The sequence below is a fragment of the Lotus japonicus genome, chromosome 2 (genome assembly GCF_012489685.1).
Source record: "Lotus japonicus ecotype B-129 chromosome 2, LjGifu_v1.2".
Classification (NCBI taxonomy): domain Eukaryota; kingdom Viridiplantae; phylum Streptophyta; class Magnoliopsida; order Fabales; family Fabaceae; genus Lotus; species Lotus japonicus.
The window spans coordinates 87300432-87326164 of NC_080042.1; the positions used below are offsets into that span (position 1 = coordinate 87300432).

Here is a 25733-nt window from a genome sequence, read left to right on the forward strand (position 1 = left end):
AGAAGGTATGAAATTAATAAAATCTCAATTGCGTCATGAAAAAGGATAAAATATGCAAGTAAGGTTTCAAAAAAAAATAAAAAATAAGAGAGAACGTGAGAGAAACAAAAGACAAATATCACATGGAAAAACCTCACAAGCCATTTAGACAAGAGTTGAAGGCTGAATAAGATGAACGAGTACATGCATTCGCTTAACCTGCGATTCTAAGTATGATAGCTTTACTACCTATATTGATCCTACTAAATGGAAACATAATTCACAATGCCTATGGTACCAACCGAGAACATAATTACTTAATGTGAAGGATGCATGCAATACTAGAAAAGGTAAAAACAAGAAATAGAAAAAGAAGGCTTAAACAATTGAAAATTGAATTTGGTTTGACATCCCATAACATATTAACCCCTACAAGAAAAATCATAAACAAACTAAGTTATCTTCAATGACAGCACAAAACCCTATATCTAGGATCCCTTGGCCCGTGTAAGAACATAAATCTTCTAATGTGGAGATGCGTCTCAGTTTCTATTTGTACGAAGATTTTTTTTTTTACAATACATTTATACTTATTTCTCTTTTACTATATACTTTTAAATATTTTTATTTTTCTATCCGATCACCTAATTAATATATACTTATATATTTTTTATATCTTCATCTCTTTAGGGGTTGAAATTGGGTTGCCACTCAACCTATCGCCTCATGTTATATGGCAATGGCATTAATTGCTCTTATCTTGACCTCTTGTACTACATCATTACATGTGAACACTTAATGAATTGAAGATATGTTTTAATTTGTCTGCTATCCAAGAAAATAAGCGACAGCTACCACTTTTCTTATGCGTGTGAATTTATGAGAATAGAAAATAGTTAGATATAAAATACAAGTAAAAATGTTAGAAAAATATGAAAAAACGTCCGTCTCAAATATTCAACCAGCAATGACCCAAAAAGAAAAAAAAAATCATCAAGGTAATGAATATTGAAAGTAGGTAAATCAATTTTTTTGAGAACAAATTGATTTAGTTATTTTTTTTACAACAAATTGATTTGGATTTTCTGAGGAGCACGTACATCATGACTCATGAGAGTAGTGTTGTTTTTTATGCTTATTTCACATTTTTATTGTATTTATTGGGTTCACTTACAATACACAAGAAAAAGTTTGTGTAAGGTTGCACAAACCTAAAATGACCTCCTCTCACATGCTTCCTAGCCAGTCACCATTAATTAAAATTAATTTTTTTTTCTATAAACATTAAAAATCACAAATTTAGAAAGAAAAAATACACACGATACTAGTTTACTAATTAGAGTGAAGTGCGAAATTTAGTGGTGAATGTGCATTTTCTTAAGGGATTTCGCCTAGGCTTCTGACTCGGGTTCGGGTTCGATCCCCTTTGAGGTAAAAGTTAAAACCGTTGTGGTCAGAGACATCACTACCGTATCCCGAACCAGATTAGTCACCTGAGTCATTTTGGGCAATTGATTCACACTTCAATTGGTTAATTGGGTTGTCAAATTAAAGACCTTTCTGCAAGGAGCATGAAAAAAGAGAGACCTTATCTTATATTATCTAGATTTATGGCAAAGGAAAATAATCCATTGAATACCAAAAGCCCAGGTAGGATTAGAGAAGGAAACACAGCAAAGGCACTGCTAAGAGATTAGGTCATTGCACCCCAAAACCCCAACCATATGAAGCTTCTCCGTGCCGTCGCCGCCAAAACCTTCCGCGACATCGGCGTGATCCGCGGCTTCGCCACTGCCGGGAACTTAGAATTAGAATCGAAGAGAGTGGAGCCTAATTTGGTTTCGTTCAATGCGGGCTATTCAGGATTTGTGCCGGAAAAGTAGTCTGAAAGAGGCTGAGGCGATGCTTGAGGAGATGAGTCGGAAGGGTTTGGCTCCTGATGAGAGGACTTACACGTCTCTCATTATCATGTACTGTTGTCAGTTGCAGAGTTGTAAGGCTTATAAGGCTTATACTGTTCTGTTCGAACCTTGTCAATTATCGACACAAAATCTCACATCCTCTCCCGTAGATCAATCGAACTGCCATCCATTCCACAACTGAATCGGAATGTAAACATCAATCATCACCACAACCATAGGTGGGTTGCTCTGGCACCGGAAGCCGACCCCGTCGGCGTTTGATTTGGCGGAGCAGACTCAGGCTGGTTGTCCTGTTTTTTACTTTCAACCTGAGAGACAGAGCTCAGCAATTGCCACCGGAAGTCTTCAAGTAAGCAGTCCTAATTGAATTTATTTTTATTGCAACAATTGTTTCAATTCAACTTTCTAGCATCTCATGATCAATCTATAATTTAGGTGTCAGGTTTATACTTCGCTTTGGTGCCAGATCTGATTTGTTTCATGGATGATAGTTAAGAGGAATTCAAGTCGGCTGACCGGAACCACAAGTTTGGTTTGGGAGGAGACCACGGCCATAGTTCACCCTTCAGGAGCTGGATCTTAATATTCAAGTTTGGTTTTCTTTCCTCCTCTCCCTTAGATCGATCGGACGTTTCTCTGGATCAAATCAACCCAAACACGAAACGGTAAAGATCACATATATGGTGACCAATTAATGATTATTCACTATTGTCATGTTTTTTACTTTCAGCCTGAGAGATAGAGCTCAAGTTATGCAATTGCTGTGATACATTATTGACGAACGGCTGGAAGATGCTGAAAACAAATGAGTCTTCAAGTAAGCAGTCCTAACAGAAATTTTGTTGCAACAATCTTTACATTTCAGTGTTTCAATTCAAGTATTCAACTTTCTTGTTTACCCCATTTTAGCATCTATTGATCAATCTATCTGATGATTAGTCTATAATTTAGGTTTCCATTCATTGCCGGTGAGGCCTTTTACTTGTGAAATTGAAGACATTGGTGCATGAAGATGAGGTTTATACTCCGTTAATCTTTGTCAAGGAGATTCAGATGTCAGTTCCTTTTGGGATCGTGAAGTATTATTCGGATTAGAGCAATGTTAAGCTAGGATTGGGGACTTCGCTTGATGCACATCCCGAGGGCAAACACTCAAGTCCGCGCTTCCCAAACAGGTATTTTTGTGTCTCTTTGCTTGTGCTTATATATTGACAATGTTAGATTAGAATGTAATGTATAGCATGTTTGATTCTGTGTTTGATTATGCGGTTGGGATTGTCATAATCACTAATAATGGTGAGAAGCTTCAAAATTTAGCTTCTAGTATTGCCATGCTTTGGGTTATCTGTCTATTGCCAATCCAAATAAGCTTGTAGTTTGATAGCACTGGTTCTTCAAGATAGAGAGAAAGAGAGAGAGAGTCGACTATGCAAGATTCACAGAACAGAACTTGTATATTGAAATTGCAGAAGAAGATACAACTGTGAAGAATATAGAGAATTCTCAACTGAATCCCTGATAAACTTGAATCCGTAACTACCCTAACTGAATTGCCCACAATTCAGTTTCTCCAATTTCCCAAATGACAAAAGCTATCTATCTTGAGCTCTAAGCTCTTATTTATACTATTCAGTTACTGACTGTACATACACAGTCAGTAACTAATCCCTGATTCAGTTGAATCCGTAACTACCCTAACTGAATTGCCCACAATTCAGTTTCTCCAATTTCCCAAATGACAAAAGCTGTCTATCTTGGGCTCTAAGCTCTTATTTATACTATTCAGTTACTGACTGTACATACACAGTCAGCTAACTAATATTTGTTCTTATTGCGCCCAGTAGGCTTGTCCAACTTTTTTGGGCCCGACCGAAACCGACCGGCCCGCTACCAAAAAAGGCCTTCTCGGTTCGGTCGGGTCGGGTGGCGGGTTGAGTAATGGAGAAAAACCGGCTCCATTTGGGTTGGTTCGGTCGGTTACGGTTTGGAGCCTGGTCCGACCGAACCCAATATAAAAAAAAAAAATTCACCCGGCCCAAACCCAACCCAAACTAAACCTATAAAAAAAAAAATTCACCCAGCCCAAACCCAATCCAAACTAAACCTAATAATCCGGCTCCTCTCTCTTTCTCTTCACTTCTTCCTCTTCTTCTTCTTCTCTCAATTCTCAAACCCGCCGCCGTCGCCAGTCGCCACCACCACCCTTCTCCTCTTCTTCTTCTTCTCTCAAACCCAGAAACCCTACCTCTCAAACCCGCCACCACCACCCTTCTCCCCTTCTTCTTCTCTCCAAACTCCAAACCCTAGCCGCCACCACCCTTCTCCTTATCCTCTACGCCGCCATCCTCTGCACCCTCACACATCTCAAACCCTAGCGGTCTAGCCACTCCACCACCACACTCCACAGTGCAACAGCATCTGCATGAGCTTCTTGCCTTCTTCCCTCACAGTCTCACGCATCTCAAAGACTCAAACCCTAAGCCTCTGAAATCGGTTCATCCTCCGTGGCTCCATGCTTCTCTGATCCGAAATAGCCTGTTCATCTTCATCAATCGATTCTGATGTGAAATCGCAAGGATGAAGTGAACATGCTCTTTCGCATGAGAAAAGCAATGGAAAACATTCTTGACTTCTTGGTAAGTTGATACTTGGTAGTATCTCTGGAATCTGGATCTGATCTGAAATTGCTCAAATTGAAATTTTTCATCTACTTGATCTCTGCGAAACCGACCCAACCCGCCCGACCCGCCCATTACCCGAGAAACCCGAAACCGACCCAAACCGAAAGATGTCACGGTCGGTTATGGGCCAAGTTTTGTGACATGCGGGTTCGGTCGGTGGAGCTTTTTGGGCCCGAAACCGACCGAACCCGACCGGTGGACAGCCCTAGCGCCCAGTGTAAACCTTCACAATAGGAGGCTTGTGCATCCTCTTTATTTTAGATATTGCCATTTCAATCTGGTCGTTTGTTCACCATTTTGAGGACTAGCCTGAAAACCTTGTGAGTGCTCTCTCTATTATTATTTTAAATTTATGTACATAACATATGGATAATCAAGGTAATATTATAATAGGTAATTCTGGTACAAAACAACATTATCCTTTTAGAGATATGACTAAAACATGCCTTGAAAACACAAACACTTAATAACAAAAACTGTCACCTTAGACTTCAAAACAAACACATAACAGGCCTTGAAAAGATAAACATTTAATAACAGTAACTACTACGTCATTAGTGGTTCAACACAAAAACATAAACATTAATGACTACTTCATCACAATCCCGATCTGGTTCTTATCATCTTCGAGGATTTGAAGAATTCGTCTTCACCTTTGGGCTGCTCATTAAACAACTTCCCCTCATAGTTCAAGTGTTTGTATGCTATTTTGGCGAGACAGTGCGCAGCTCGGTTACCTTCCCTGGGAACATACTCGAACTTGAGGATATCAAATGATTCATTGAATCCTAAGATTTTCAGCATTGCTTCTTTGTCCCAATGCTTCAACAATTTCTTTCTTTTCTTCAGTGCATTGACAAGGTGTAAATTGTCACTGTAGACAATTAACTTTCTGAATTTTTTCTCCACACATTTGGGAAGTCCTTCCAGCACAGCGTTTCGTTCAGATATATTCGAAGCCTGTTCTTCAGATGAAGGGTACAGCTGATTGTATCCATAGTGCCATTTACAATCGCTGTCCCTGACTATACCTCCTATTACTGACATGTTCGGGTGGTCTTTGACGCCATGGCCACCATCACTGTCCCTTTTTCGGAAGGGCTTTTATGGCCTCAATTGTGATGGTGGCCATGGCGCCAAAGACCACCCGAACATGTCAGTAATAGGAGGTATAGTCAGGGACAGCGATTGTAAATGGCACTATGGATACAATCAGCTGTACCCTTCATCTGAAGAACAGGCTTCGAATATATCTGAACGAAACGCTGTGCTGGAAGGACTTCCCAAATGTGTGGAGAAAAAATTCAGAAAGTTAATTGTCTACAGTGACAATTTACACCTTGTCAATGCACTGAAGAAAAGAAAGAAATTGTTGAAGCATTGGGACAAAGAAGCAATGCTGAAAATCTTAGGATTCAAAGAATCATTTGATATCCTCAAGTTCGAGTATGTTCCCAGGGAAGGTAACCGAGCTGCGCACTGCCTCGCCAAAATAGCATACAAACACTTGAACTATGAGGGGGAGTTGTTTAATGAGCCGCCCAAAGGTGAAGACGAATTGCTTCAAATCCTCGAAGATGATAAGAACCAGGTCGGGATTGTGAGGAAGTAGTCATTAATGTTTATGTTTTTGTGTTGAACCACTAATGACGTAGTAGTTACTGTTATTAAATGTTTATCTTTTCAAGGCCTGTTATGTGTTTGTTTTGAAGTCTGAGGTGACAGTTTTTGTTATTAAGTGTTTGTGTTTTCAAGGCATGTTTTAGTCATATCTCTAAAAGGATAATGTTGTTTTGTACCAGAATTACCTATTATAATATTACCTTGATTATCCATATGTTATGTACATACATTTTAATAATAATAGAGAGAGCACTCACAAGGTTTTGAGGCTAGTCCTCAAAATGGTGAACAAACGACCATATTGAAATGGCAATATCTAAAATAAAGAGGATGCACAAGCCTCCTATTGTGAGGTTTACACTGGGCGCAATAAGAACAAATATTAGTTAGCTGACTGTGTATGTACAGTCAGTAACTGAATAGTATAAATAAGAGCTTAGAGCTCAAGATAGATAGCAAGTCAAAACTCTAAATCGTTGTCAAGTAAATAAATTCACTTAAGAAGCCCGTTAGCCCAAAACCCGATCAAGACTTTGTAAGGATTTCAAAAAAAAAAAACTAATTATGAATATTAATGAAATGAAATACATAATTCTTTCATATACCTGAATTCTTTCTACAAGTAATGATCGACCCACTTTCATGTAGGTTGCGTCATCAGCATTTCACCATTTCTCCATCAATTATTATGCTATGTTTGGATGTAGGAGTGAAAATTGTATTATATAAATTTATTTATCCATCAACTCACCCTTAGATATCAAAATAATGTATTAAATAGTCCACAATGATGGATAATGCTTGATAAGATTTGACGTATAAACCACCATCACCACCACATCGATTGTAAGTGGCACTATGGATACAATCAGCTGTACCCTTCATCTGAAGAACAGGCTTCGAATATATCTGAACGAAACGCTGTGCTGGAAGGACTTCCCAAATGTGTGGAGAAAAAATTCAGAAAGTTAATTGTCTACAGTGACAATTTACACCTTGTCAATGCACTGAAGAAAAGAAAGAAATTGTTGAAGCATTGGGACAAAGAAGCAATGCTGAAAATCTTAGGATTCAAAGAATCATTTGATATCCTCAAGTTCGAGTATGTTCCCAGGGAAGGTAACCGAGCTGCGCACTGCCTCGCCAAAATAGCATACAAACACTTGAACTATGAGGGGGAGTTGTTTAATGAGCCGCCCAAAGGTGAAGACGAATTGCTTCAAATCCTCGAAGATGATAAGAACCAGGTCGGGATTGTGAGGAAGTAGTCATTAATGTTTATGTTTTTGTGTTGAACCACTAATGACGTAGTAGTTACTGTTATTAAATGTTTATCTTTTCAAGGCCTGTTATGTGTTTGTTTTGAAGTCTGAGGTGACAGTTTTTGTTATTAAGTGTTTGTGTTTTCAAGGCATGTTTTAGTCATATCTCTAAAAGGATAATGTTGTTTTGTACCAGAATTACCTATTATAATATTACCTTGATTATCCATATGTTATGTACATACATTTTAATAATAATAGAGAGAGCACTCACAAGGTTTTGAGGCTAGTCCTCAAAATGGTGAACAAACGACCATATTGAAATGGCAATATCTAAAATAAAGAGGATGCACAAGCCTCCTATTGTGAGGTTTACACTGGGCGCAATAAGAACAAATATTAGTTAGCTGACTGTGTATGTACAGTCAGTAACTGAATAGTATAAATAAGAGCTTAGAGCTCAAGATAGATAGCAAGTCAAAACTCTAAATCGTTGTCAAGTAAATAAATTCACTTAAGAAGCCCGTTAGCCCAAAACCCGATCAAGACTTTGTAAGGATTTCAAAAAAAAAAAACTAATTATGAATATTAATGAAATGAAATACATAATTCTTTCATATACCTGAATTCTTTCTACAAGTAATGATCGACCCACTTTCATGTAGGTTGCGTCATCAGCATTTCACCATTTCTCCATCAATTATTATGCTATGTTTGGATGTAGGAGTGAAAATTGTATTATATAAATTTATTTATCCATCAACTCACCCTTAGATATCAAAATAATGTATTAAATAGTCCACAATGATGGATAATGCTTGATAAGATTTGACGTATAAACCACCATCACCACCACATCGATTGTAAGTGGCACTATGGATACAATCAGCTGTACCCTTCATCTGAAGAACAGGCTTCGAATATATCTGAACGAAACGCTGTGCTGGAAGGACTTCCCAAATGTGTGGAGAAAAAATTCAGAAAGTTAATTGTCTACAGTGACAATTTACACCTTGTCAATGCACTGAAGAAAAGAAAGAAATTGTTGAAGCATTGGGACAAAGAAGCAATGCTGAAAATCTTAGGATTCAAAGAATCATTTGATATCCTCAAGTTCGAGTATGTTCCCAGGGAAGGTAACCGAGCTGCGCACTGCCTCGCCAAAATAGCATACAAACACTTGAACTATGAGGGGGAGTTGTTTAATGAGCCGCCCAAAGGTGAAGACGAATTGCTTCAAATCCTCGAAGATGATAAGAACCAGGTCGGGATTGTGAGGAAGTAGTCATTAATGTTTATGTTTTTGTGTTGAACCACTAATGACGTAGTAGTTACTGTTATTAAATGTTTATCTTTTCAAGGCCTGTTATGTGTTTGTTTTGAAGTCTGAGGTGACAGTTTTTGTTATTAAGTGTTTGTGTTTTCAAGGCATGTTTTAGTCATATCTCTAAAAGGATAATGTTGTTTTGTACCAGAATTACCTATTATAATATTACCTTGATTATCCATATGTTATGTACATACATTTTAATAATAATAGAGAGAGCACTCACAAGGTTTTGAGGCTAGTCCTCAAAATGGTGAACAAACGACCATATTGAAATGGCAATATCTAAAATAAAGAGGATGCACAAGCCTCCTATTGTGAGGTTTACACTGGGCGCAATAAGAACAAATATTAGTTAGCTGACTGTGTATGTACAGTCAGTAACTGAATAGTATAAATAAGAGCTTAGAGCTCAAGATAGATAGCAAGTCAAAACTCTAAATCGTTGTCAAGTAAATAAATTCACTTAAGAAGCCCGTTAGCCCAAAACCCGATCAAGACTTTGTAAGGATTTCAAAAAAAAAAAACTAATTATGAATATTAATGAAATGAAATACATAATTCTTTCATATACCTGAATTCTTTCTACAAGTAATGATCGACCCACTTTCATGTAGGTTGCGTCATCAGCATTTCACCATTTCTCCATCAATTATTATGCTATGTTTGGATGTAGGAGTGAAAATTGTATTATATAAATTTATTTATCCATCAACTCACCCTTAGATATCAAAATAATGTATTAAATAGTCCACAATGATGGATAATGCTTGATAAGATTTGACGTATAAACCACCATCACCACCACATCGATTGTAAGTGGCACTATGGATACAATCAGCTGTACCCTTCATCTGAAGAACAGGCTTCGAATATATCTGAACGAAACGCTGTGCTGGAAGGACTTCCCAAATGTGTGGAGAAAAAATTCAGAAAGTTAATTGTCTACAGTGACAATTTACACCTTGTCAATGCACTGAAGAAAAGAAAGAAATTGTTGAAGCATTGGGACAAAGAAGCAATGCTGAAAATCTTAGGATTCAAAGAATCATTTGATATCCTCAAGTTCGAGTATGTTCCCAGGGAAGGTAACCGAGCTGCGCACTGCCTCGCCAAAATAGCATACAAACACTTGAACTATGAGGGGGAGTTGTTTAATGAGCCGCCCAAAGGTGAAGACGAATTGCTTCAAATCCTCGAAGATGATAAGAACCAGGTCGGGATTGTGAGGAAGTAGTCATTAATGTTTATGTTTTTGTGTTGAACCACTAATGACGTAGTAGTTACTGTTATTAAATGTTTATCTTTTCAAGGCCTGTTATGTGTTTGTTTTGAAGTCTGAGGTGACAGTTTTTGTTATTAAGTGTTTGTGTTTTCAAGGCATGTTTTAGTCATATCTCTAAAAGGATAATGTTGTTTTGTACCAAAATTACCTATTATAATATTACCTTGATTATCCATATGTTATGTACATACATTTTAATAATAATAGAGAGAGCACTCACAAGGTTTTGAGGCTAGTCCTCAAAATGGTGAACAAACGACCATATTGAAATGGCAATATCTAAAATAAAGAGGATGCACAAGCCTCCTATTGTGAGGTTTACACTGGGCGCAATAAGAACAAATATTAGTTAGCTGACTGTGTATGTACAGTCAGTAACTGAATAGTATAAATAAGAGCTTAGAGCTCAAGATAGATAGCAAGTCAAAACTCTAAATCGTTGTCAAGTAAATAAATTCACTTAAGAAGCCCGTTAGCCCAAAACCCGATCAAGACTTTGTAAGGATTTCAAAAAAAAAAAACTAATTATGAATATTAATGAAATGAAATACATAATTCTTTCATATACCTGAATTCTTTCTACAAGTAATGATCGACCCACTTTCATGTAGGTTGCGTCATCAGCATTTCACCATTTCTCCATCAATTATTATGCTATGTTTGGATGTAGGAGTGAAAATTGTATTATATAAATTTATTTATCCATCAACTCACCCTTAGATATCAAAATAATGTATTAAATAGTCCACAATGATGGATAATGCTTGATAAGATTTGACGTATAAACCACCATCACCACCACCCTCTACTACAACTGACGTATATCCGTTATGCCCTTGGTGTAAGATCTTGAAATTATTGAATAAGTATTTCGAAATAAGTATATTATTATGATAATATCTATATTGTTTGATCTTGGTTGTTGACTGTTTTCCGTTGATTAACTTCTGTTGATTCATTTCTTGCTGTTGTCAATGTGAAAATTTTGTGTATTTCATGCTTACATAGTGGAGGCTCTTAGGACAACACCCTTGTTGTTGATGTTGTGTTGTTGTTGTGATCATCATTGGTTTGACGTAGGAAAACAGCATAGAATAATATTTCTGTAATTAGTTGACTGTAAACGACAGAAATGAGTTATATTTGAAAATAGACTTAGGTTAATTATTTATTTAACCTTATGAATCATAAAAATAAAAATAAAGTGAAATAATAATTATTAAATTTGTAGATTTCGAGGTTGGTGACTAGGAGAGGGAAAAATAGGGTAAAAGCTTAATTTAGAATTGTTGAGGGCTTTTGTATAAAACTTGGATAAATCTTTTGAAAATAGAGAAGTTGATGAAAAATTCAAATAAAATTATGATGGGTCTGAAGTTACTCAAAAATATTTATTTTATTAAAAAATAAATTATTTTCACAAAGAAATTCGTAATTTGCTATTTTTGAGTTTTTAAGGTAAATTGAAGTTTATATCTTTAACATATCATGGGAAAATTTGAAATTCGAGTTAGTAAAATTTATAAATAATTTTTAGGGGTAACTAAAAACCCTTGGGAGGGGAATAGGTTGAAACTCCTTTCCCCTAATTTTTTATTTGAGAAACCCTAATTCCCAATTTCTTCCCTGCTTTATGGGTCTGGTGTGTTTGCACTTCTCTTCTATGGTTTAAAACGTGCATAACAAGTCCAATGTCTTAAATAGGTGACTTGTATATTATAATTGATCGTAGAAAACAAGCAAACTCTCATCATCAATTATGTTTTCATTCAAATTACAATTAAAAAATGGTCTCTGCACCGTATTTCATTATCTTTGCATGAATATTTGCAAATAGCATAGGCTTAATTTTGATGTTAAACCAATAAATCCCTAATCACCCCCTTAAGAAATGTATGCCAGATTTTCTATACCGAAAAGACTATGCACACAAGAAATGGCGCAAGACCAAAAACTTCATCAACAGAGAAAGATATGTGCAGTTGGGGGATTTTGAAAACCCATTTGAAAATGGCATTACGAATGGGGATTAGGGTTGTCACTTTTGTTTTTTAAAAGGAGTTATGTGTTATTATTCTAAATGATTGGTTTATTGTGCAAATAAATTATTTAATAAAAATAAGGCTTAATTGCAACTTTGGTCCCCGACGTTTATCAATGCCACGATTTTGGTCCCCCACCTAATTTAATTACATGGATAGTCCCCGACGTTGTAGGTCGTGTGCAACGTTAGTCCTACCGTTTATTTCTTAATGGAGGAGGTTTACGTGGACGTCCAGTAGGAGAGAGAAAGGAGGTATGAGGAGAGAGGGAAGCACGTGAGTATCACGTGACCCTTATCTAAACTCATTATACCCAAACCCCTAACCTCCCTGAAACGAAGAAGGTAACGCGATTTAAATCCCTAGGGTTTCAGATTTGGGTATAATGAGTTCATATAAGGTTCACGTGAGTTCACGTGATACTCACGTGTTTCCCTCTCTCCTCAGATCTCATTTTTCTCTCCAACTAGACGTCCACGTAAGCCTCATCCATTAAGAAATAAACGGTAGGACTAACGTTGCACACGGCCTACAACTTCGGGGACCATCCATGTAATTAAATTAGGTGGGGGACCAAAATCGTGACATTGATAAACGTCGGGGACCAAAGTTGTAATTAAGCCATAAAAATAATAATGAGATGAGTTGGAATTTATTAAAACACATGTTACAATATTATTGGAACACGTCATCATGGGTGATTTAACCCAATTTTTACCTTGGGTCCGACAACCCTTTTTTTTTACAACAAATTGATTTGGGTTTTCTGAGGAGCAGGTACATCATGATAGTAGTGTTGTAAATTTATTATGGTCATCTAAAAACTTGTGTAAGGTTACACATTTGCTTTTTGACCTGGTACATCGGGTTTTTTGTATTTTTTAGTATTTTTGAAAAATAAAAAATAAAAACTGAAAAAATATCTTAATCATAAAATTAATCCTTAATCTTTTCATCTTCCATAATTTCTTTCTTAAAAAAAATTCTGAAATTTTGACCCAACCACCATCTCTCTGAAACCTCCATGACCACCCAGCCATCATCTCTCTGAAACCTCCATGACCCCACGACAACCACCGCCCCCTCCACCTCCACCTCCACCTCTAACCAATAATCTCTTTACTCTCCTCTTTCCTCTCTTCTTCATCTACTGCAGACATAAAAAATTTGGATCTTTTGTTTCAGGGGTTGAGAAAAGCTTGGATCTTTTTCTTCTGGGTTTGGAAAAAACTCCACCATCTCCAAAATGTTCTTAACCTTTGCAACTCTCTGCAAAAGAAGAAAACTTTGCAGGAAAATTGATGAAAACAAGCAAGAGACACATTTTCTTCATCAAGATCTGGTTTTTTTCTTTGCAACCCATATGGTTCTTCATTCCCCTCTTACCCACCCACTTTTCTATCTCTCAAAGCTTCAACATTTTCAATAAAAAAGCAATAAACAACGGAGAAGTGAAGAGCAGAGGGTGGAAAAGCCGCGAGCTTTACAAACACATGCTGACTCCAACACAAAGTGGATCCTATCCTATCAACAGATAAAACTACAGAACCCAAAACTTATTGTGAGATAACCTAACAATTAATACTCCTCCCAGCATATGAACCCAGTTGTTTGCATCCGCATATGTGTTATTGACATGGTCTCAACGCAGCACCTGTAGACTTCCAACAATTGATAGTATTATACCCCTTCATGCTCCTCCTTTAGTAGATGAAAAAGATCCATATTCAAAATGGACAGATCCAGATTCAAAGGGGGAGGGAGAACAGATCCATATGCAAAGATCCAAACTTAAGTAATTGAACATCTCCGCCGGAGCCATAACTGTGGCCGTGGGTCTTCTCACCCTCGATCTCCCTTCCTCCATCGTAGTCTTCTTCCTTCATCTCCTTTTTCTGATTTGGGTATGGATTTGTTTGATTGGCTTCATCTTCTGTTTGGTTTGTCTTCATGGTTTGGGGCTTGGATATGCGGAGGAAGAAAAAGGGCAACTTTGAGAATGAAGAACCAGATCTGAGATCCAATTAAGCTACTGTAACTCAAATTATGTCAAGTTAATTGTTTTGATTAAGAAATATGAACACGCAAATCTGCAGGAGGAGAAGGTGGACGGTGGCTGGGTGGGAGGGGTGGAGAAGGAGGACCTGAGGAATTAGGGAAGATGATGATGAACAACCATTTTTAATTTAACATTTAAAAAATTGTGAAAATCTTAAAATTGGATTATTCACTAACTATTTCCCTAATTATACAATAATTTATTAAATATTTGTATTTTTAAAAAATAGGAATTACATGCAAAACCTGCTAGTGCAGGTCAAAAGGGCATGGTGTAAGGATGCACAAGTTTTTAGATGTGCATAATAAATTCTTCCTTGTTTTTTATGCTTATTTCACATTCTTATTGTATTTATTCACCTTTTTCTCTATTTCAAGCTTGTTTGGTTAACACTTTTCCCTATTTTCCTTACAAATAACTGAAATAAGTGTGTTAATATATCATATAATATATGTGTTCGTTCTTAGTTTTTTTTTAAAGTGTGTTTACAACAATTATGAATAGAAATATATTTCATTAAGTTAAAGTTTATTTAGTGTTATTTCACAAAATTACTCATCTTGAGACTTTATCTTATATCTATCATCTTATGTTAGTGTGATTTTAAAGATTGAAAACATAATCTTAAAAATGAAAAAGTACAAAGAGAGATTATTCTAAAAAGAATTCAGAGATATGAGTTTTGATTCGTGTTACATGGTTTTATGACTAAACTCCGCAATTTGTGGCGGTTTTTATCCTCCTTGCTAATACCAGGTGTATCTGCCACCAAAACAATACGTGGTACACTAATAATCATTTTGTAAAAATATTTTAAGTTTTTTCACTACATATCAATCATACATCATATTTTATTTTCGGTAAAGAGCATAAAATTATCATTATCGAAACATCAATATTGCAGGTTTCAGCTTTCCATTGTCCCATTGTTATATAAGTTACACAACCCCTGTCTCCATCGTCTTCCTTCTTCTATATAACAAGTAGTAGCAGATCAAGCGCTCATAAGCAAACATGAGAGCGGTGGAATGTTACAAGATCCTCCTAGTGGTTGTGGTATCAATTGTGCTAGTCTTCCCAAATGTTTAAGGCAGGGGAGAAGAAGGGCATTCCATAGTTTGCAAGTTCGCTCACGTATCAGCTAACATTAATTTCTCTAATGAAAGTTTTACACTAGTGATCATTCATGCAGTGGTATTAACAATTTAGTAATATTAAATTAAGTTGCTGAATTATTGAGGGGTTAATGGCATACTATTTTAGGTATCTTTCTTTATTAGTATGTGTTGTTTTAGGTCCCTATAGGATTAACTTGTTATTATAAAAGTGTTTAATATTCATAAGTTTACTCGAGAAACTTAGCTCAAAATAACTAATAGATAGATAGATATAAGTTCTTGTTAATAAGCTAATTTGAGAAACTTATAAAAATAGGCATTCAAGAGCTTATATGTAGGTTATAAGCGATTTCGTACCCTTAACCAAACAGTTTGATTAGATGCTTATGCTATAAGTTAAGCTGAAATAAGCTATTCCAAGCGATCCAAATTCTAGCGGGCTACGTACCGTGACCTAAATGCTTGGGTTATTAGTGATTTGTGTTTGGCACAGGCACATTGATGACCCCAAGGGCCATATGATTTGGTTTCTATAATGTTGTTATGGTATGGATCAGATGAACAATGGAGTTTTATTGATACATAATACTATATGCATGGATCATATGGCCCTTGGACAATTGCATGTTTATTATCCATACTAATGCAGTGACGTCCAATTTCTCTTCTCTCCTTTTTATTTTTCTGCAATAGCACGTTTCTGTGCGTTATGGTAGCAAGATTGAAATTTGAGGACCTGTCTATATACTATTCCATGGACTATCAAATAGCACAGTATGGAGGGTGTGCTTTGTACACTGGTGGTGCATCTGACCATGAACCACATCTTTGCCTCCACCTTGGTTTGACAGATTATAGGTCTCTTCTCGCTACCCTACTTGTAAATTTACGCTCTTATTTAGCATGGCTTGGGATAATGATAGGATGATAATAACTATATAGTCTTGAAAAATATTATAATTTAATTTTTCATATGGAAACTTTGATGATCCTACCCTATATCTATTTTAATTTTTAACGTTCACTCATGACTTCCAATGCACATTCGTTAATCGTTATTGATAGGTAAATAGGAATTAAGAGCTAATATGGAGTAAATCAGTTGGAAACATTTGTATTTCTGAATTTCTGAATTAAATCTCAAGATAATGGCGTCCTTTGGTTGACATGATTTTGTGCATGATATATTACAATATAATTTTAAGTAAATACCAATTCTAGGAGTTATTCGTATTTCGTCGTGAATGTCATCTATGGTGCGTGGTTATTTTTAGTGTCCGAAACCAATGGACTTCAATGCTGTCCTTGAGCATAGTTTAATCTTATTGCTACTTGTTCCTTGTAGTTTCGCTTATCAGTTCTACTTTTCCCCAATTTTTTAATTATTGGGTAAACTTTCTTATAGGACTTTTGTGGGGACAAATTTAAGTCCTTTGTGGGAAAGATTCCTGATTCCATCAGAAGGTAAATAGTTACATTAACTCCTATCACTATTGTGGTTTTCCTGTGATCTAATGCTGTTAGAAACTGAACGGCCTTAGGGAAATACAGAAACTCACTTCCAAAGAATTTGTATGATATTGATGTCGAATATTAAATTATCACGAAATGAACAAGTGGATGGAGGTTGAGTTAAGAAGAATCTAGAGGCAGCATTAGGGCTTCTATTTTGTAATGTCCTGCTTACCGTGGAATTTTGCCCTTTATGTCTGGAGATATGATGGTCTCCCCCTCCTCTCTGTTCCTGAAGTAGAGGAGGTATCACTAAATCTTGAAACCATTAGGCTGTTGGGTATTCATTGATGGTCGTAGTGTCTAGTTGAGCATCTCATAAATCTATCACCGTATCTCTGTCCAATGTCGTAGCCATTCCATAAATTTATCACTGTATTTCTGCCTATTAGTCATAAACTCATACTGCTTCCACAAATATTTAATCACTGTAGAAACTATGATCTTCTTCCAATTCATAGCCATTTAAGTTCATCTGTCTCCTTTGTGTCTTGTCCTCTTGTTTGAACTTGATTGTGTATTGGTGTTCCATTTGGTCATCAGAAAATTAATATAGAAAAGTGAAAAGGATGGGAAGCAAATGGCATATTCCCCCCTCAATTGTCATGTTATTACACGATGTATGCTTGTTTAAACTTTAAACATGTTGACGTCGTTCAAGGCTTAGATTATTGATTATTTGTTTGATCTGACCTCTTTCAGTATAAGTAATTGAATAGTAGCAGATGAACCGATGAAATTATAAGGACTAAAATAGCAAAGTCTTTATGTTCCCCCTCCCTCCATGTCCTTCTTTCTCTCTTTTCATGTGAATTGTTATTCATCGGTCTGTCTTAATCTTTCGGCCATATATTTCTTTCTCAGATGATTCCGTTATTTGTCAGCATACCTCCAGGGCACTAGGAAATGGTGCAGTGGTGGAGACAATTGACAAGAAGATACTAGTATTACAACGAAGTAATAATGTTGGTGAATTTCCTGGATATTTTGTTTTCCTAGGAGGCCATCCTGAGGTATTCAATGGTGCAAGAAAGTCCGGAATCTTTTTATTGATGCTATCTAGTAGTGCAGTTATAGGTTTATTTCCTATTATTGATATGAAATGGGCTGTTGGTTTTGAAATTACTTTGATTTGTTTTTTGGGTTGTTGATGTATTTATTTTTTGTGATATCTTCTTCTTTTTACCTGATTTTGTCTTCTATTTTATGATCACTGATTAAAAGCTCATAATATTTATATTTATGTATATCCTGACTTAAAATTGTTATGTAGACTCTGCTATTCGCTGAATTCATTTTTCGCGATTGACAGCCTCAAGAAGTTGGTATAGCATCCCATCAACATGTCAGGGAGTTAATGGAGTCTATTAACATTAAGGTTTCACAGGAGATGTTTGACAGCATAGTTCGTGAAGTAGTTGAAGAAATTGGAGTGCCAGCTTCTTCCCTTGTAAGTTTGGTTCCTACTTTGATGTGACTATGAGTGAACACAAAATATACAGGGTTTGTACTATAAGTGAGGAAACTTCAGAGCCAAGTAGCAGTGCTAGCTTTGGTGACTTTGTGATTTATAAGTTATACACCAGTTATTTAAATGTATTCATTGCTGATAAATTTTGTTTGGGTTTCTAATCTCTTGTCACTTTTGATTTCTAAATTGAGGGGTTGTATGGTTTCTAAGACTGAGTGTCTAACTTTGATCTTTTGTCATGCAGAGCAACCCTGCTTTCATTGGTATATCTCGCAGGGATTTGAATGTGAGGCCAGCTGCATTTTTCTTTATCAAATGCAATCTTGATTCAAAGGAAGTTCAGCAGTTTTATTCTAGTGCACAAGATGGCTATGAATCTACTCAGCTATATGCTTTTCCAATGGTAAATCTGAAGCTTGTTTTTATTGTGTTGCCCCAAGTCCATTCATAATAATAATTTGATAATTTTGATGCTTCTGTTGAAGGTAAAAAAATACGCCTATATAGCACAGTGTGATCGGCTGGGGTTCATAAATTTGTTATTTCAAAGCTTAAAAGCTTGTTTATTGTTTCTAAAACTTTAAATCAATCATTTGAATGCCTATATTTTCATCCACCAACATGTGGCCTTGAAACAGTTACTTGTTGATTTTGTATTTTTCAGGATGAATTAGAAAAAATGGCTTCTAGGATGCCTGGATGTCATCGAGGTGGATTTGCTCTTTATAAATTGATGGTTGACACCATGAAGATCACTTGATGGAAGTTTCTAGCACTAACAGTTGTTAAGCATGGTATTGTACTAAAATAGATTATACTAATGTTTGTGGTCAATTCATGCCCAGATAAATTAAACAAGCCAATATAGTGGTGTATTTATGCTATGTCGAAAATATTGAACACCTCACTTCATTTCTCATTAATTTTCAAGAGACATTTATGCGATACTTGATTTATTGTATTTTGGACCTAATATAAACTTGTAAATTGTATATGTATTTGTGTATAGACACAGCAAATTCAATTAAGAGCCTCCTTGGAGCCATGGGCCAGATATCCATGTGAGAGTGAGGTTTGCAATCCTCTGGAAGGAATCTGCAATATCATTGCAGTCCTGCTTGTACGGCCACGGCCCTTCTTAATGCATAGTTGAATTCATGGTGAAAAATTACGGTGAGCCAAATTGTTATGAACAAAAGCAATTTCTTTTAGCTTAGTGGTTGTTTGCTGCGATTTCAACTTTGTCATGTATTCAAACATGCGCTTAACTACACAAAAAAACTTATACAATGCTAAAATAAGTGCAGCTTATTATTTTTATAACACAATCCAACCTTATTACAAGCTACATTTTGACACCTGGATCTTTGATGCCTGGGAGTTTATGTTGCCAGTCGAACTTGTTGTCGTTAAGGAGTTATAATAACCTAACTTAGTATATGCATTTGTGAAAGGTTTAAATACATGGACCTTTTCATACATATAAAGGTTGGGCCAAATGAATGAATGAATGGTGTCATTGGCGTATGCTTTTTTACATCTCAAAAACTTGGAGGAACTCATCTATATTGGACAAGAATTTGAATTTATTAAGTCAATCATTAGCGTAGGAAATAATTGTATAGTATTTCATCAATATTCATATTTTCCAATCCTTACACAATCGGTTGTTTTGGTTTTTGGGCTAATGGGCTTATTATTAACTCTTTTTTTCTGTTACAGTAGGAAAAGCCCCAATTTGACAAGGATTTAGGGTTAGGAATAAGAGAGAAGCAATTGTGTTGTTTGTTTCAGTTCAGAATCAGATCATGCTGAAGGCTGCTCCGTTCACTCTCCGCCACCTCCGGACACCGTGGCTTCAGGGGAACTCTTGAATGGTCCCACCGTGAAAACCAGAAGATTGAAAACCTGGAACATCGCAAATTCGGCACCTACGAAAATGCTGATCAATCCGAGGAGGAATTTCTGCTGATCAAATTCGGCCCATTTTCCCAATGTTGATCCCTAAAGGTCTTCGGTGAAGAGATATTTTAAATTTCAATTTCAACTGATTGATTTCCCTTTCAATTTTAATGTTCTTTTACATGTTGATTTTTTATTTGCTTTATGTACCTTTCTAGTTGGAATTGTGAACTGGTAATCAATGATCAACCTTTTAAAGTCTAGACTTTGGGATCTTGTAGGATATATTATATAGTGTGTGGAGATTGCAGGAAAGGTTCTAGTTGAGGTTTAGATGCATGGTGATGAGTCCTTTTAAGAGATTTCGAAATCAAGTGAAAATGGAAGGTTGTGAGCTAATGAGTCCTAGACAATTTATTCCCAAATCACACCATACACACCATTATTATTATTATTTTTGAAAAAGGAAAACTTAATTAAAAACAAAATCAAACAGGCTTATGAGCCAATACATCATGTTGAAGCAAAGGAAAGGTAACTGATAGAGCCTCTTCTACCCAGACAAAATTGGGGAAAGAGCTAGCATTCTAGGGCAAAAAATCAGCAACCCCATTACCAATATGACGAACAAACAAAAACTCAAAAGAATCAAAACTAAGGGCCTGTTTGACAAGTGTTTTTAAAAACAGTTTTCTGTTTTATAGAATTTAAAAACAAAAGCTTGTTTGGTTAGATTGTTTTTTTAAATTAATTTGAAAACTGTTTTCAATTTTTGTTTTAAAAACAAAAAAATCATAACATTAAAAAAAATTGTTTTTGTTTTCTATTCTTAATTTTTGTTCTGGAAACAGGAAAAACACGGAGAACATCTTGTTCTCTAATTTCTCATTAATGGTACTATTGTAATTATTAGTAACTAGAAAACTAAGGGTTTCAACAGAACGTAAACGAATCTTCCTCTTTGCCGCAACTGACGCTCCCCATTTTGAACTGAACGCCCTCAGAGTGGCAACGAGTTCTCTCCTCAAGGTAAACTTGCTCCTCCAATCCTCCTCTTAATTTCTCTTGCCATAAGGATTTGCTCCTTTCCTTCTCTTATTATTGATCCCGTGAAGTTAACTTGATGCCTCTACTCCTCGTCTTCTTCAATTTCTCTGAATGCAAACCTTCCTCTCTTTTTTATTCCGCATCCGTTATGGTTTTTGGATGTATGGCAATGTCCTAGGTAAGTCTACTAAGCGTGCTATTGGGTCTATTGAGGGTGCTATTATGAGGTTTTCATATTTCTGAAAAAGGGATTTCAGTTGGCTTTTCATTGTTGTTTGATATTTTGCTTTTGTGTCAGTTGTGGATCTGCTGAATTAGACTGCTTTAAGATATGGCATTATATTGAATGTTCAGTTTGCTCTCTGTTGCTGTACTGATTTTGTACCGATTGTGTGTCTTGTTAATTGAAGGTCATGTGGGTGTTGGCTCTGCAGATTTTGTCCTTTCCTTCAGTAGTCTCATTTGTTTAGTTGGAGTTCTAGTAGCCTCATATATGGTGGATTATTTAAAAGGGGAGGGAATTGTTTTCTGAGGTAGCATTGTAACCAAGGTTGTCAGACTCCTGAGTCTAAGCAGACTCGTTTTGAGTAGGTAGACTCGACTCGTAGATTTGTCGAGTCTACTAGAAATGAAAAATTACTAAATATAACCTTGTCACATGAAGAACAAATATAAACATATAATTATAAGAGCATCCAAGATGCATTTAATCAAATAAACTCAAAATCCAACTTCATAATAAAGCAATTAAGCAAAGTTTAACAAAGTACCACACCATAGGTAGTAAGTACCAAAACAAAGTACATACTCAAAGTACAACATAAGCATTAAAGCAAAGTACATAAATAACCAAAAAGCAAAGTAGGTAGGGATTTTAACAAAATTAGGGATTTTTTTAAAATGTGACTCGCTGACTCGGTCATTGACACGCGAGTCCACCGAGTCTGAGCTAGAAACGAGTCTTCTGTCGAGTCAACCCGTTTTCCACACCTAGACTTGCGAGTCTACCGAGTCAACGAGTATACTCGTGAGTCTCACAACCATGATTGTAACAACTGCTGGCTAGAATAGTTTATTGTTTCAATGTGGGTATGTGCTTGTATCTAGCTTCCTTAGCCTTGCTTCTCCTTTTCTTTCGTTTTTTCTCTTGGTTTCTTGTCTTTCTTCTCCATCTTTGTTTTAAGGGTTGAGGCACCCGGCACCCTTTGTGCCCCATTAATAATATCTTTTGGCTTGCATGCTTTGAGAGGTATTAGGCTTAAAAGGGTTAGAAACTGAGAATTGAAACTGATGAGGGATATTAGAAGCAAAAGCAAACATGCATTAAAGGTGTAAGTGGTATCATATACGCACCAAACCACAGTTCATGAACAGTTGAGCTAAGGCCCTCAAGGAATCCTTTCGACTGATTTGGTTATCCTTTTTGCCTATTTCTTTTTAGTGTATGATTATTTCACCCACATCTTTTAATCAAATTCCCAATATGATCACAACTTTTCAATACTGTGGGACGTATTGTATAAGCTTATCCATCAAAGTCCTCTTATACGTTAAAATGACGTATTATTTAATCCATTATATGAGTGATGAATAAGACATGATAAGGTTATGACGTATAAGTCACCATCACCACCACCCTCCATTGCTTCCAACTTACACCACCATTGGCACCACCACCGCCATCGGTGTTGCCGCCACCACCTGATCACCACTGTCGCCGCCACCACCACCACCGACACCACAACCACCACCCCATCACCGCCACCGACCTACTGTCACCACTGGTGTTGCCGCCACCACCGACACCACAACCACCACCCTATCGCCACCACCACCATAATCGCCGCCACCACCCTATTGCCACCACCATTGCCTCCACCCTCCACCGGCGCCACCACCCTACTGCAGCCGCCACCGCCTTACCACCACCCTATCGTCGCCAACACCACAACCACCATCGCTGCCACCCGATCACCGTCACCGCCGCAGCCACCACCGATGTTGTCGCCACCGCCACCACGACACCACAACCACCACCCTATCGCCACCACCACCACCATTTCTTCCACCCTCCACCGTAGCCACCACCCTACCGCATGCGCTACCGCCACTGCCTTACCACCACCGCTACCACCCTATCATCGCCACCGCCACAACCACCATCAATGCCACCACCACCACCAACCTATCTCCACTGTCACCACCACCGCCACTAACACCAACCTACCACCATTGCCACCACCACCACCAACCTACCACCACCGCCATCAGCGTTATAATCACCTCCATATTTGATTTTTATTATATATCATTATTTAATACTTCACTAAATAAGAAATTGCATTAATTTAAACGATACGGTATATTATACAGAGTATGACCAAACGCTGGATAGTATAAGAAAGTTATCAGGGCTTATACTATCAGGCCTAATACTATACGTCGCACCAAACGAGCCCTAAAGATCGTTTGATATGTCGTATTGGGCATAATTGTATAAGCTTATACAATACATTATGAACTTATTCATTGTTTGGTTCTAACATTGTATGGTATAAGCTTATCCATCAACTCACCCTTAGACATCAAAATGATGTATTAAATAATCCACAATGATGGATAAGGCTTGATAATATTTGACGTATAAGCCACCATCACCACCACCCTCCATTACTTCCCCATTCACCCCCCACCACCACTACCGCAACCGCCACCATCCTCCATTGTCGCCGCCACCACCACCACCACCCTACAGCTACCACAACCACCACCACTACCATCGTCGGCACCACCACCGACACCGACACCACCACCCTGCCGCCTCCTCAACCACCGCCATCGCCGCTGATAGTAATGGTCCTCGTCTTTGAAATATTTTTGGGGCGGATCCTGATCAAACAATAAGCGTGTGGTATGTAACAAGAGACGGTGAGAACCCAGTAACAAAATCACACAAAATACCATTGTGTATCATTTCATCTTGCAAATGAAAAGCCTTACTGAATTCACCTTCAGCACAATAAGTATTCCTCAAACTAAAATAACTTTGACTTACAAAAGTATACACACCCCCGCATAGCATCTCTCGGAAGAGATCAAAAGCTTCCGACAGTCTACGATGCAGGCACAGGTCCCGTATAAGCCCCCAATAGGTGGCAGCATCAAGCAAGAAGCCCTTCTTAACCATCTCCTTCTTGATTTCAAACGCCTTCTCCAGGTTCTGGATTAGGCAAAACCCAGACATAACTTCGTTATAACTAACAACATTAGGGGACAAGCCCATCTCAGCCATGTCCATCAAAATCCGCACAGCCTCCTCAAGTGTCTCTGTAATGCAATACTAGTGAATAAGCTTGTTGAATGAAGCAACCGAGGGTGAAAAACCCCTAACAACCATTTCAGTCAAAACCTTGTAAGCTTGTTCATAAAGAGACTGGCAGAAGAACAAATGAAACATAGCCTTGTAAGTCTTCTTATCTGGGGCCAAACCCTTCCGATTCATCTTCTCAAGCATCACCATAGCCTCTGGGATCCTACTTTTCCGGCACAAATCCTGAATAACTTGATTCGACGAAACCGAATTTGGCTTCTCAGTTGGGCCAAACGGTTGGGCCACCTTCTTCTCCGACGATTGGATCATGGCATTGTAAGTGTTAACGTTGCTGTATTGGAGCATGTGGCGAAAGGTTTTGAGGGTGGCGGTGAATAAAACACGATGATGATGACTTAGGAGCTTCATAGTCATAGTCAAAGGGTTGGGTTTTTCCGGCAACGATGCAAGCAATAAAGTAACTTCAAATATTATAAGTTGACTTAAAATATGAGAGTAAATTAAAAAAAAATTAAGTTTACCAAAAAAAAATTATTTTAAATGTTTTATAAATATTATAAGTTGACTTATATTCAAAGATTAAAAAAAATCCTAAAAAGTGTTTTATAAATAGGAACATAGTAAGTGTGATGGTATGCATCATAACATGTGCCATTTTGTTTGAGTATTTTTGGGTCAAATAATATTGTACTCTAAAAAACAATGTACAGAAAAACTATTGCTATTCATATTTTTCCATTAAGAAAAAAAAAAATGAGTGTTCATAGAACTCTTTACGCAGGCACCTATTCTGGCTTCACCAAAGGCCATAGCCAAATTTCAGGAATTGATCAATTTATGTGAACATGGATAACAAAACATGTTGCTTGCTTGCTACATCGATGGAACTCTTTTCCACATAACCACGTTAGCTAACACCGAGATATTGACGAAAATCCAAAAACAAATTTTTTACCATATTATCAAATTCACAAAAACATTATTCAACTATGTCGTAACTACCTAAGGATCTAAAGGTGAATCCCCGCCACCCTCCTCATGTCCCTTGACGGTGCTTTATATGATTTTTTCCTCATCCTCATGGAAGCCTTGCATAAACCTAGCTATTATAATCAGCGTGTTCACCGGCCTTGAACGGACGCTCACCCAAAACTTAAAGCAAGTCATCTTGC

At 37.1% G+C, this 25733-nt stretch overlaps 2 protein-coding genes across 7 annotated transcripts; one reads left to right on the plus strand and one right to left on the minus strand.

Moving 5' to 3' along the window:
• Positions 1-1569: 1569 nt before the first annotated feature.
• Positions 1570-20498, plus strand: LOC130740574 (nudix hydrolase 9-like). 6 transcript variants are annotated; one of them, XR_009020197.1, is made up of 11 exons: positions 1570-2250; positions 2337-2718; positions 2841-3076; positions 15085-16156; positions 16704-16762; positions 17675-17823; positions 18123-18260; positions 18526-18684; positions 18946-19075; positions 19291-19454; positions 20004-20498. XR_009020197.1 is itself a non-coding variant. In XM_057593228.1 (10 exons), exons 5-10 carry the CDS (start codon positions 16008-16010, stop codon positions 19039-19041), a joined length of 750 nt encoding a protein of 249 aa, XP_057449211.1. In that variant the 5' UTR covers positions 1571-2250; positions 2337-2491; positions 2632-2718; positions 2841-3076; positions 15085-16007; the 3' UTR covers positions 19042-19188. The 6 variants fall into 6 exon arrangements, 5 of the variants coding, with proteins under 5 accessions (XP_057449211.1, XP_057449212.1, XP_057449209.1 ...); XM_057593228.1 differs by lacking the exons at positions 19291-19454; positions 20004-20498 and having other exon boundaries at positions 1571-2250; positions 2337-2491; positions 2632-2718; positions 18946-19188; XM_057593229.1 differs by lacking the exons at positions 19291-19454; positions 20004-20498 and having other exon boundaries at positions 1571-2250; positions 2337-2491; positions 2632-2718; positions 2853-3076; positions 18946-19188.
• Positions 20499-24123: 3625 nt separating this feature from the next.
• Positions 24124-24975, minus strand: LOC130737189 (pentatricopeptide repeat-containing protein At5g39710-like). The gene is made up of 2 exons (XM_057588947.1): positions 24615-24975; positions 24124-24557 (listed from the first exon to the last, which is right to left on the minus strand). The coding sequence occupies exons 1-2, from the start codon at positions 24973-24975 to the stop codon at positions 24124-24126; spliced, it is 795 nt and encodes a 264-aa protein (XP_057444930.1).
• Positions 24976-25733: the final 758 nt, after the last annotated feature.